The 13,584-nt window shown below is 34.0% G+C and overlaps 2 protein-coding genes across 3 annotated transcripts in view; both read left to right on the forward strand.

Annotated features, from left to right (window-relative positions):
• LOC143916089 (solute carrier family 35 member F5) overlaps nt 1-9,621 on the forward strand; it is a 17,119-nt gene extending 7,498 nt beyond the window's left edge. The window contains exons 3-10 of one of the 2 annotated variants that reach the window (XM_077436986.1): nt 3,115-3,171; nt 3,245-3,358; nt 3,432-3,584; nt 3,661-3,843; nt 5,542-5,698; nt 5,779-5,938; nt 7,344-7,598; nt 7,680-9,621. In XM_077436986.1, the coding sequence (XP_077293112.1) occupies nt 3,115-3,171; nt 3,245-3,358; nt 3,432-3,584; nt 3,661-3,843; nt 5,542-5,698; nt 5,779-5,938; nt 7,344-7,598; nt 7,680-7,752 (1,152 nt within the window). In that variant the 3' untranslated portion in view covers nt 7,753-9,621. Of the gene's footprint in view, nt 1-3,114; nt 3,172-3,244; nt 3,359-3,431; nt 3,585-3,660; nt 3,844-5,541; nt 5,699-5,778; nt 5,939-7,343; nt 7,616-7,679 lie in introns of both variants that reach the window. The other variant, XM_077436987.1, reaches the window with a different exon arrangement.
• A 2,100-nt stretch (nt 9,622-11,721) lies between these two features.
• AIMP3 (aaRS-interacting multifunctional protein 3) lies at nt 11,722-13,246 on the forward strand. The gene is made up of 4 exons (XM_077437017.1): nt 11,722-11,897; nt 12,046-12,240; nt 12,315-12,410; nt 12,487-13,246. The coding sequence occupies exons 1-4, from the start codon at nt 11,814-11,816 to the stop codon at nt 12,634-12,636; spliced, it is 525 nt and encodes a 174-aa protein (XP_077293143.1). The 5' UTR covers nt 11,722-11,813; the 3' UTR covers nt 12,637-13,246.
• Nucleotides 13,247-13,584: the final 338 nt, after the last annotated feature.

Genomic DNA, 13,584 nt, shown 5'->3' on the forward strand with positions numbered 1-13,584 from the left:
CCTTGTGGCGCCCCCTTTTGAGCCTCATGGGGCTGCGCCCCATGAGGCTGGGCCCCCCGGGCCCCCTTCGGGGCCCCACGGGGCTGCGCCCCTTGTGGCGCCCCCTTTTGAGCCCCATGGGGCTGCGCCCCATGAGGCTCGGCCCCCCGGGCCCCCTTCGGGGCTCCACGGGGCTGTGCCCCTGTTGGCGCCCCCTTTTGAGCCCCATGGGGCTGCGCCCCATGAGGCTGGGGCCCCACGGGGCTGTGCCCCTTGTGGCGCCCCCTTTTGAGCCCCATGGGGCTGCGCCCCATGAGGCTGGGCCTCCCGGGCCCCCTTCGGGGCCCCACGGGGCTGCGCCCCTTGTGGCGCCCCCTTTTGAGCCCCATGGGGCTGCGCCCCATGAGGCTGGGGCCCCACGGGGCTGCGCCCCCCGGGCCCCCTTCGGGGCTGCGCCCCTTGTGGCGCCCCTGGCGGGGCCCCATGAAACTACTCGCTTTGCGCCCCCGCGGGGGTGAATCCATTGAATCGAAAAAAACAAATCGGCGCCCATGGATCGAAAAAAAAAAAAATCGAATCACGTGTTCGATGACGTCACCGATCTACGGACGACGAAGACGACGACGAAGACGACGACGACGACCAAGGATATTTACATACATACAAAGTCTCTTTCCAAATTATAGATTAGATTAATCGGAATCGGAACTAAAATAGAAATCGGGAATCGGAACTGAAAAAGGGTTCGGTATCCGGAACTGAAAATTGAGTCCGTATCCGAAACCAAAAGGAATCCAGAACCGGAAATGAAAAATAAATCGGGATTCAGAACTGAAAAAGGAATTGGGATCCGTAACTGAAACAGTAATCGAAACGGTTCGGTGATTATTAGTCACACCACGATCGCTCAAAAGACAATTTTTGCCGCGAAAATCGTGAGTACGGAATATTTGGCGCTGGAGTTCTCGTTAGTATTATGGACTTTTCAGCTGCCAGATGTTCCGTTATAGAGATTTTAGTGACTTTTGGGCGAGCGCTTTGTGACCAATAATCACCGAACCGCTCCTGGTGTCGTAAAATTTGTTTTTTTCTAAATTCACGTTCTGCCATATACATACATATGTATATACAATTTATATACATACAAATATACAATTTCTATACATACAAATATAGTAAATATTTACATCGCGTCTCTTTTTATATATATATATATTATAGCGCTATTCTGTGTGAGATAACGCTCGCCGTACTATAATAGTCGTTTCGATTCGACATATGTAAAAACACTTCCAACAAAACGTACGAATACAATACTAACATAATAACAGATCAACAAAAAACTTCTATATATACTGTTTGCTACCGATGTTTAATCTAGGGAAATTAGTCTCTGACCATTTAGCGCCATCTATTGAAAATTTATTTAATTATTTAATTAAATTTTTAATTTTTGTTTTATATTGTTTATATGTAGGTAGGTAGTTTTTACCATTTTTTTTTTTCAGATTAAACAATTAAATTCAATATATTTAAAGGGTATTTGAAAAAAACACGACCAAGTGCGGATTGAACACAGGACCGACACATTTATTTTAATTAATAACTTAATATTCCATAACCCATGCGATGATATTTCACCGGGCACAACACCAGTACATCAATAATTGAGGTTAATAGTACGTAATTTTCTATGTTCGCAATTTTCGTGTTCGGTTTTTTTTAATTGCCTGATTTCATCACAGAATCAGTTACCAGGTAGATAAATGCTACGGTAATTGTATTATTAGCAGTGGCGGCTCGTGGATAAGATATCTGGGGGTGCTGCGGTTGATTAAAAATAAAAAAAAGGTTTATTTGGATTATATTTTACTATTAACATCAAAATGATGAAAATTAAACATTATATGTATTTTATTTCATTATAAAATTGATTCTTCTGTCTTTTTTCAATTGACAGCATAGACAAAGCCGTCAATCTTTCCTGATCCACTGTGTTTCTTATATATGTATGTCTTTATTCTATTTATTGATGAAAAACACCGTTCTGGCTCAGTGGTAGTTGAAGTTGTAAGCAGAATTTGAATAAGTTTTGTTATTTCCACACGAACTTTGCATAAATTGATTGCAAAAATAAGTTTTAAAAATATTAATAAATCATTAATACTATGCATTTCTTTCCTTGAGTAAAACACTTCTAATTCAGTTTGAAGTTTTTCTTTATCTAACATTGGATATGATTCAACGGTTAGTAGTAGATCTTCCATTGGCATTTTCTTTCAGTACTTTTCAAAATTTTCTTTATTAAATAATTTCACAGCTTTTAATTGATTAGAAAAAGTATATCTTTCTTTTATATCCTTAATAATAACATCACACATATTTTTGGCTTCTATAATATGTGCGATAATATATGCATCAAATATTTTTGGAATCTCATATTTGTATAATGACATTAATAAAACTTTTTAAGTTTTCTTTAATTGAAAATGCATCGATATTACTATGCTAGATTGCTGATATTAGTACAGCGATGTATGATCATTATTGGATGTATCGGTGTGCGGGCAGGCTTAATAATATTAATAATATTGATATTTTTATATAATATACATACATACATTTATGTATATAATAATATCAAATTTTTCTCAATTTCCTTGGGGGTGCTGCAGTACCGCAGTGCGTATGGACGAGCCGCCACTGATTATTAGTCACATTACGATCGCCCAAAAGACAATTTTTGCCATGAAAATCGCGAACATGGAATATTTGACACTTGAGTTCTCGTTAGTATGATAGTTATCGTTAGTATGATGGACTTTTCGGCTGCCAGATGTTCCGTTATAGAGATTTTAGTGACTTGGGCGAACGCTTTGTGACCAATAACACTGTTCGACACGAAAAATGGTCCAGAGACGAGATATGACTTTTCTTATATATTATATATAGCTCTACGCCCAGTAAACACGAATCTGGTGACAAAAAATGTTGATTGGCTCGAGATTCGGAGATACATGTGTGTTTTTTAAATCGCGCGATTTTTCTCAAAATCTGTCAATTTTCTGTTCAAAATGAATATTTGAATCTATAGTCGGTTATTTTATCTTTCATTTGTAATTTATATTTTTTTAGTTGGTTGATCCAAATGCAGACGATGAAAATTTTTTCACCGATGCCAACACAAGCCTAGTAAGTATATTTAAAGTCAATATGAACTGCTGTGTTAAAATAAAATAAAATTAATAAAGGCGTTGCTTTTAAGAGCGATCCAACATATGTGCCTGTAAGAACGCCTGAAAGAGAAGTAGCGGAAATATCCGGAACTGAAAGCGACGAGTCGTCCCAGAGATCCGTTCGATTCAACAAAGTTGCAGAGGTATTCATTTCCTTCAGCCGTTGATTTTTATCTACTTTTAGATATGTCTTTTACTTATCGAATCGCTTCGCAGGTGCGTCATATGTCGGAGCATTGTGCGGCGGAAGCACTCCTCGCGAGACTGTCTCATGCTGCTTCCGTACGCGCCGGAGAAGCGGCCAGACGTCATGCTGCTAAACTTAGCGCGCGTCGTCAAGCCAAAGTGGCACTTTGTTTCTGCTTGTTGGTGAGTGACGACGCATTAGATTGATTGGCACTAATCTAATAGAAGCTCGGCTAACTTCACTTGTTACTTTTTTCAGTGGTTCGTTGCCAACTATACATATCAGGCTTCGTTGGTGACTACCGAGGCTGGTGTGGTGACGGCTTTATCCTCCACGTCCAGCTTGTTCACTCTAGTTTTAGCCGCTCTGTTTCCGAGTCAACCCGGCGATCGAATCACCCTGTCGAAATTGATCGCCGTTTGTATAACGATTGGCGGCCTCGTAAGTGATTTTCTCTATTTAACCGATCAGTAAAATAATGGATTGATCGGTGAATATAATAAATGATCAGTTTGTATTGATCAGTCGCCATGCGATCAGCTATTAAATAGAATGATAAATATTTATGTAATATGAGCAGTAATTAAACCAAAATGATCAGTGTATTAAACGAAATGATGAGATTTCGAAATAAATGATCAATTATTAAATGAAACGATCATTTTTACGCATTTTGACAGATGAAGTAGAGCCAATGTTGCCATATCGCATCGTTTACACTGGTGTTTTGATTTCTCGCTTTTCTCTTGGACTTGGAATTCGTTTTTCTACTGGCTTCCTGATTATTGGTTTTTCCCTTGGACTCACTTTTTCTCGGATATGTGTTTGACCCGGCTTTAACTACTTGAACATCGTTCATAAACTTAATGAAATCGTTGCTGCCGAGACTGAATGTGATATTTTCCACCTTAGTGAGCGTAAATTGTCGGAAATTACTCTAACCCATTTATCTGGTAGTCTGCGCTCATCATTGTTTTCATGATTGATTGTGATTTATGAGTGAAATTTTGATTAACTCTCTTCCATTTGGGCCTTACAGGGATGTTTTGTATTTGTAGTTGTTTCTTACATATTTATTGAAACTGGCTGTAGGTGCAAGGCATTCCTTATGCTATATTTTTTATTTGATATTTTTACTTTATCTGTTATTATTAAATGCTATTTTTTATGTTTGTGTATGGATGTATTTATGTTTATGTTCAAATGTATTTTTTTTTATGTATAATTGATGAGTATATTATTTTCGTTATGTATTAATTAATGTTTAATTGTTATTTTGTTTTTTTTGTGTTATATTTTTTGACCATTGTGGTGCTTTAGGAATTCCTGTTATGCCACAATGGTCTGTTTAGAATAAAATAAATAAACAAATATTGACCCCCTCTCCGTTTTCGAACCCCCTCGGTCCTCGCCCCTCGCTCCAGGTTCATTTCAGTCTCAGTTCTCGCGTGTATGTTAAATTAATAAATATCGACCCTAACAACCTAATCTTAAATGAATAGGGCCAACCTTAACCTAACCTAACCGAACCTGACCCTTAAATAAATAAGTGTTGGCTGCTAAGATATGTTTTTTTTTTAATAAATACTGACCCTAACAACCTAATCTTAAATGAATAGGGCCAACCCCGATTTAACTTAACCTTTTTTTTTTTTCGCTGTGCTGGAGGTGGGGAATCTTCGGAAGGCAGCCTACAGTCCGAACTGCAGGGTAGTGCCGGATTTTTACCGGCTAAACCCCACCCCCAACATTTACTCCCGACTTCTGTGTATTACTTCAAAGAACTTAACATAACCTAACCTGACCCTTAAATAAATAAGTGTTGGCTGCTAAGATCTACATATGTAAGATGGGCGACGCGCTATCATCCAACTCTTCAAAATAATAATTTATTTGGTTTTACTCATCATTTATATTAGTTATCTTATCACTGATCGAATAATTGTTACTTACTGATCGAAAAATGAATATTTACTGATCATTTATATTATTTAACTGATCACTTATTTAATAAATTACTGATCATTAATCTTAATTTTTATCTGATCGTTTTAGTTTATTTTTAACCCACCAAATAATTAGTTCCCTTTTCAAATGATTATGTGAAATGCTATGGTTCATATTTTGTTCGGCTTTCAGGTTCTAGTCAGCTTGTCCGATATGAGCGTAGATGCGAAACGCTTACCTATCGGAGTTATTCTTTCATTAGTGAGTGCTTTCTTTTATGCCGCATATCTTGTTTTCCTTAGACGAAAAGTGGACCATGAAGATAAAATGGACATTCCGTTATTTTTTGGTATGTTTCCGTTGTTTGATTCAATTGATTACATGATAAAATTTGTATTTAATGTTTTTTTATTTGTTTTTTTTTTTTAGGTTTTGTTGGACTCTTTAATTTATTATTATTGTGGCCACTATTTTTCGTGTTTCATCTCACGTCTTGGGAGGTGTTTGAATGGCCTTCCAAACAGCAATGGCTTTGGCTACTCTTGAACGGTCTCGTTGGTACCGTTCTCTCCGAGGTTCTGTGGCTTTGGTATGCTGATTGTGTTTTACTTATTTGCTTATAGTAAGGTGACTGTTATTTTCAAATTTATTAAGCAGGACATTTTATCCTTATAAATATTTCTAAAAACTTCGATGACAACATTCTTCAACTCAATTTAAAGTTTGAATTTGTGCGTTAAGATGAAATAAATATATTGAGATAGAAAACCAATCTTTATAAACGTGATGAAATAAAATACTGGTAAATTAACCTTCTAATATACTGCCAATGAAAAAATATATATTTTTGACTTATATTGAGACAATCTATCTATAATTAATGTGACCCACTTAATTCGAATATGTCAATTTTTTTTGTTGGATTCTTTTCGATTATGAGATATAAGGGTTTAAAAAATGCGCAATTTTTACAGATTTTTGGCTTTTGTAGTCTGTAACTCAAAATCTAGTATATTTTTGTCAAAAGTGAGTATTAGAATCCATAGTCGGGTGTTTTTTTTTCTATTGACTGATTTTTTACAAGGCTCTTTTATGTTTGCTTTCACAGACGGTTATTATTCTTTTAAAATCCATATTATTAATTGTTAATCGAATTTTAAGTAAAAAATATATTTTTACTACACATTTCTCAATCTTTTATACATTTGTTGGGCCAGTTTTATATTTAACTACCAATAAAAACTAATCCTTTTAAACGTGGTAAAGTGAAAAATCAGTAAACTCAAATCTTACAGATTACTTTAATATTTTTTACTTTAAAATTCGCTAGATAGTTCATTAAAAGTATTTAAAAAATAAATAAAAATCACAATCAATAGAAAAAATATTTGACTATTGATTCCAATACTCACTTTTAGCACAGCAATACTAGATTTTGAGTTATAGACTGTAAAATCCAAAAAACGCGCATTTTTTTAAACGCTCATATCTCATAAACGAAAGCAAACCAACAAAAATCATTGTCATATTCGAATTCAATAGATCAAACTTAGTAAAGATTGATTAGTCTCCGCTATGGTAACATAAAAGCGGTATTTTTTTTATTGTACTATTATGTAAAAACGAACAAAAAATCATGGTTGCACATTTATTCTACAAAATGAATTCATTTTGTGGAATGCTGTCATAAAATTCTACACAAGACTGGTTAAAATTATATTTAGTAATTGACAACTATTTCTAAGTTTCAATATTCTATTGCGCTTTATCGCTGGACCACATATTGTTAATCGAATAAAAAAGTACATTAAACGGAAACAGCATTCGACTCATTTTCAAATACTTTCGTAGGAGATATTTAATTTTTACTGAAGAATTTGTATATTTGAATCCATCTATTAGATACTAAGTGTACTGGTAAAATCAGTCCGAACGGTCGCCTTACCTTTGTATTATTCAGAATAAATAATTGATGATGTTTGTCGCCGTTTTAGGGGATGTTTCTTAACGTCATCACTGATTGCCACAATTTCTATAAGTCTAACTATACCGATGTCAATGTTAGCAGACGTCATATTGAAGAAAGTAGCGTATCCAGCTCTTCTCTATGCGGGCACACTTCCTATGTTTATAGCATTTTTTGGCGTCACACTTCTAGCCCATTACGAGAATTGGGATCCTGCTTTAGTTCTCGTCAAAAAAATATACTATTATTTCTCTCACATGTCTGCTCGTAGCAGAAGTTTAAGGTATTCCATCTATAATAGTGCTTGTTTTAATCGCCAATATATTTTTTACATACATAATCGATGCTTTTTTTTTGTCTTCAGGATAAATGAATTAGACGAGCAAACGGAGGCTTTGATCGGAATTAATTCGTGCGCTGAAGATCATGAAGCGTAATTGCTGAACTTTTAGATAGAAAAAAGTTGTCCAAACTAAACTCCACACACTACTGTGTACGTCGGGATCAGTGAAAAGTTGACCAAACCGAACTTCAAACTTTCCGAATCAATGGTCAATATAGAATATAATGATAAAATATAATCAATATGTGATTTACTTAATGTATTGTATTTAAAATCAATGTTACCTCATAGTTACACTCAAACTTTTGCATTTATTTGTTTACATTTTCACACAAACCTTTTTATTTAGTCTTTTATCATTTAAAAGGGTAACGAATTGCTCATATGCCGAATTCATATATGTAATGAAGAGATGATTAACATTGTGGATGCTTTCGGTGTTTGAGATGATGTTTTAAATGAACTTTTTTCAATTTCTATTTCGCCTTCACACGTCAATGTCACAATATTTTTATCGCTCTTATTTTGTTTGTGTTTTAATATTTTACAACTAGTTATAGCATTTATTGGGTCACTGTTTATGTTGATTTTATTATTTTATAGTGTGACTATTGTTGTTATTTCGATAAATATAATTTTATATGTATATTTAAACCAATTGAAAATAAAGTGTTTACTTTAGAGAGAGACTCACAAATTTCACACTTCAAAAATAATTATAAATATATTTTATAAGCGTTTATCTGCCTTCTACAATGTGTATTATGTTCGTCCAATGTTTATAATTAGATATACATGTATGTATTAATAAATATTAATTGTATTTTCTATGGACTGGGTGTTGTGACATTTTGAATAAATATTCGCCCGTAAGTCACTAATTTAAATTAATGTAATAAATGGTAATGATTACTTTTTAATGTTTAATTAATTAGTGATAATGCATTGTAAGGTTTGTAATCATATGTAAGTTCTCTCACAGTTTTAACGATGTATAGAATCTTCATTATATATATATATATTTTTTTTTTTTTGTAAGTCCATTTAAATTGGTGTGTAAATTAATGCTTATTGCGGACTATTATTATAATCTTGAGACAACTCAATGAGGGTATAATTACGTTCAAAGTACGAAATTAGGTTGTTTGCTATTACTATCTATTTTCAACTGCTTGCTGTGTAGATATTGTCGACAAATCCATATTTTTTTTAAGTCTGCAATTTGCACTCGTAACTGATCTCACGATTGAACAGTGGTTTTGATGAGCACTTTATTTATGTATCATGCATTATTGTGCCAGTCGCGCACTGTTATATATGTATTTATATCGCAACACCCAGCTTATTAATCTGAAAATATATATTATAATAAAAATATTGAACAATTTAATGTACTTAAATATCAGATGTAATCCGTGTACATGTTGTACCTATCTAAAAAAAAAAACCTTAACTAATATTGTAAAATTTTATTGTGTAATTACCCAAAAATTTGTATACGTATTTTGTACATGTGTGCAGCTAACTGTATATTCCTCAAAGTAATATTCTAAAATGGTGTACAATATTGTAGGGACTAACGAGAATACATGTGTTTTTATTGATTAAACAAATTTTAATATACATAACCGTTTTCTAGTTGCGAAGAAGTCGAAGAAAGTTATTGTTTATAGTTAAAAGTCTGTGCATTACCTACTTTTTAATTTAACATGTAATATATATATTGTATATGTAAAAAATATAGATTATATCACATTAGAAAATCCACATTTGGATGTATACATACATAGATTTATCTTCCAAGTATTCGTTAGGCTATTATTTTTAATGTTTTGTGGCACACATTCCAAATTTATTAAGTGAGCTATTGTGACAAGCTATTAATTTATTATACATAATCAAGATTTGTGTAAATGTATTTATGCAAATGACAATATTAAAAATATAAACATATATTTTAGTCAAAACCGTTTTATTCTTTTGTATCAAATACGTATATTGGCCTGTGTGCAAACTTAAATTGGCCGCTCTTTAATTTTATTAGCATTTGTATAAATCACTAGCTGAACTTGGCATGCGATGCAATGCCACAATAACGCATGCAATTCCCGTTCCCATTTTTCGGAAGAATGCAGGCGGCGAACACTTCAATTATTCAACTCTTTGTTTATTTTACCCTAACAACGTAGGTTGCGAACTGATTTGAAATTATTTGCCATGCAATGCCATTCATTCCCGTTTCCGCTCCCGTTTTTGGGGGATTTTTTTTACAGAAACCATTGCGGACATGCACACAATAACTCTTGTAAGTTTCATCGCAATCGGTTGAATGGTATAGGAACGCATACGTAACAGATAAACATTGATTTATATATATATATTGTATATTAAAAAAGATGAAATGCATGCGAGTAGTGCAAAAATCTTACCTTGTGATAAATACATAGTGTTGAAAATGTTAATCACAATAAAAATTAAACCAATACGTTAAGTTCTGAACAGGACCAGATGATAAGAGACTGTTTTCGTTTCGTTTTGTGAGAAACGTTTTCAAGTTCATTCATGAAAATGTAATGTTTTTACCTCCAATCCCACATCTTGGACATTGTTCTTTTGATGACTAACCAATACTCAACATCCTTGAAGAAACACATCTGGCAGTTCCAAAGATAATTGAACATAAAAGACCTATATAGCTCCATGCGAACCGAAGCTATACCTGCTATCTCGTTTTTTCTAAATTACAACAGTAATTCACAAGTATACAACAAGACAAGCCAAATATATTTTTAAAAGTTCGATGTCTTGTTTCGTATTTTTTAAGGAATATAATTTTTTTGACTCAATTTCTTTCGGTAGTGTGGTAGGCGCGGCCCTGGCCACTTCAATCATAAAGTAAAACAATTAGAATCCTGTGATATTATTGAGAAACCTTATCACCTTTGATAATGCTTGTGTTGTCTACTAATTAATAGCAATATACTTCTTTAGTTGTTATCCTCTGTGCAGTGTCGTGATCTCCCAAGTCATCAACCGTCTCGTTGCTTGTCTCCATCTCTCTCAACATTCTACTGGTCTAATGATGTATTATTAATCCAAACGGCCAACGATTACTGCGGTTCGGTGATTACTGGTCACAAAGTCACTAAAATCTCTATAACGGAACATCCAGCAGCCGAAAAATCCATCATACTAACGGTAAACGGACTACTAGTCATATGTGAACCAGTCACAGGACAACCGGTCGCTCTAGATCGGTCACACGTGATCACCCGTCACACTAAAACTGGTCACACCCTAAAATCGGTCACGAGAAAACTGATTGACCGATTTTAGGGTGTGACCAGTTTTCTGGTGACCAGTTTTAGTGTGACAGGTGATCACGTGTGACCGGTTCACATTTGACTAGTAATCACCGAACCATACTAACGATAACTATCATACTGTTGTGTAGGGGTGGGTGGAGGATCCAAGTAAAAGGCCAACGGTCGTCTCACATCATTTATTGATGATTAAGGAGATACACGCACTGGCAGTGCTCAGTCCAGAATGACCTGATATCGCCTACGTACCGCCTTATAAAGGGTAGATCTCTCAGGACGTCTAATCTGTTAACCTGTTGTATAGTCACGTATTCGGATATGTACTTCCACGACATTGGGTCTCCCCGTACCGATTCTGAGAAAGGCCTAGTAACGGTCATTGTTTAGCCTAAATGCACTTAGAGTCCAGATATAATCCTGGAAGTAAGTGCAAGCACTTAGTTAATCCGATAGCAGATATCCGTTGGTCTAAGTGCAAGCACTTAGTTAGTCCGATAACAGATAACCCTTGAACGGTCACATAGTCTCTGGGATTCTATTCGCTTAATCCGCGGCGTACGTAACAATACTAACGAGAACTTGAGTGCCAAATATTGTGTATTCGCGATTTTCATGGAAAAACTTGTCTTTGTGACCACCGCAATGTGACGAATAGTCCAATTACCGATTAACTGGATAGCTAACCAGTTTCCTCTATTTATTATTTTTATAAAATTGGGCTGGTTTTTTGGCCATATTTCGTGTCTATGAGGTTGGCATCATTGCTGTCGACTTGACACTTGACAGATCAATAGTTTGAAATTAACGTGGAGTATTTAGTCAAATAATTAAGATGGATCTTATTTCTAAAATTGCTAAATATTTAAATGTGAACGATTATGCAATTAAAATGATTTCAAACAAAGATGGCGACGAGGTAAACATATAAATGTAGAACATAACCTATAAGTAGTATGTAATCTCAACTATAGATTATTTGTAACTTAAATTGCTTAGATATGATAGTTTAAATAAAATATAATGCAAAATATATTTGTATGCTAAAAAATAAGCCATTGTTACAGATATTAAAAGTGTCCATAAATGGGAAGGAATATGCAGGATTAGCAAGCATAATATTCAGACTGATAGAAGGAAGCAAGCAGCATTCGTTGAGCGATCTCCAACAACAATGTTTAGTTTATCAATGGTTGGAATTTGCTTCCTGTAACGGATCACAGCTGAATACAAATTCTCCGCAAGGGAAATCTCTTTTGAGGGTAAAATCTAATGAAAATCAATGTTTATTCTTCCGAGTAACAAAATATTAACATTTTGTAACATGAATTTTCAGGAACTGAACACCTATTTAGAAAATTATTCGTATTTGGTCGGGTATTGTATAACTATCGCCGATGTTGTTGTTTATCACGTCGTTTACGATGCAATTGTAAGTGTTATAATTTCGAATCGATATTCTACATATGTATAAAGTTAAAATTGTTATTGTTCATTTTTGTTTTCAGCTTTCTATGCATCCGCCGGAAAAAGAAACACACTTGAATCTCTGCAGGTGGTTCGATCATATACAATTCGACGAAGAAGTTCGTCAAACCAACAAAATTGTTAACTTTTCTTCAAACTATGTTTTGAGCCGAATATCGATGCAAAATTAATATCGTATGGAAATTGTAATTGGGTGTAAATTTCGATGCATTTTATATTTATTTGCATATATTTATAATTTATTATTAAAGGCGAATCTTATAAAAATAAAGCTTTGAAATATATTTAAATGGTTTATTTTAACTATCAATGTATGTATGTATATAATATTTACTAAGTAAGCTTAACAGACAAATTCCAAATATGCTTACGAAACTTATTTTTTCTCTTCGTTTGCCACATCTTTTCTCTTTTTAAGTTGAAGATTCAAACATCGTTCCAAAGCATTTGAATATGAGCATCCGTTTTCTTCAGATTCTAAAAATTTGACACATAAAATGAATAAAGACATTTTTAAATGGTGGTTTTTTTCTAATTTTTTTTTATAATTTCACCTGAAATCAACTCTCTGAAGCATGATTGTATTTGTTTTTCGATGAGAGATTTGGTTTGTTGTGACGTCACAGTATCTTGAACCATTTTAATGAACATTGCCTCTTTGGGTATTCCACGATCGTCGACCTGAAAGTTTCAAATTTTAACACTTTTCTATGAAATAATTACTAACCTTTTAACTGTGTTGTACTAACAATTTGTAAATTCCTGAAAACACATTGACTCAAACACTGAAAATAAAAATGAAAAAAGTTTAGTTTATTAATAGTTTAATAGTTTTGGACCATTGTGGCATTACAGGAAGAACCTAATGCGCCACAATGGCCTACATTTAACAAAGATATATATAGATACAAGTAAAAAACATAAAAATTAGAAAGCAGAAAACATGGTAAAATAAAATAATAATAAAAAAGTAACAAAAGGAAAATAATAATATAATTAAAATAGTACATAAAAATGTACAAAGGAGAAAGAAAAAGTAAAATAAATCAAACAAAATATGAATAAAAAATAAAATCACAGCGAGGCCCAAATGGAAGAGAGTTGATTAAGATCACATT

This window comes from Arctopsyche grandis, chromosome 8 (assembly GCF_051622035.1).
Source record: "Arctopsyche grandis isolate Sample6627 chromosome 8, ASM5162203v2, whole genome shotgun sequence".
Lineage (NCBI taxonomy): Eukaryota > Metazoa > Arthropoda > Insecta > Trichoptera > Hydropsychidae > Arctopsyche > Arctopsyche grandis.

Excerpts from the sequence above, each read along its gene's own strand:
- AIMP3 (XM_077437017.1), top strand. The coding sequence starts at position 11,814 with ATGGATCTTATTTCTAAAATTGCTAAATATTTAAATGTGAACGATTAT. Across the intron at positions 11,898-12,045 it reads CAAACAAAGATGGCGACGAG|ATATTAAAAGTGTCCATAAA; the intron begins GTAAACATATAA and ends CCATTGTTACAG. Across the intron at positions 12,241-12,314 it reads AAGGGAAATCTCTTTTGAGG|GAACTGAACACCTATTTAGA; the intron begins GTAAAATCTAAT and ends ATGAATTTTCAG.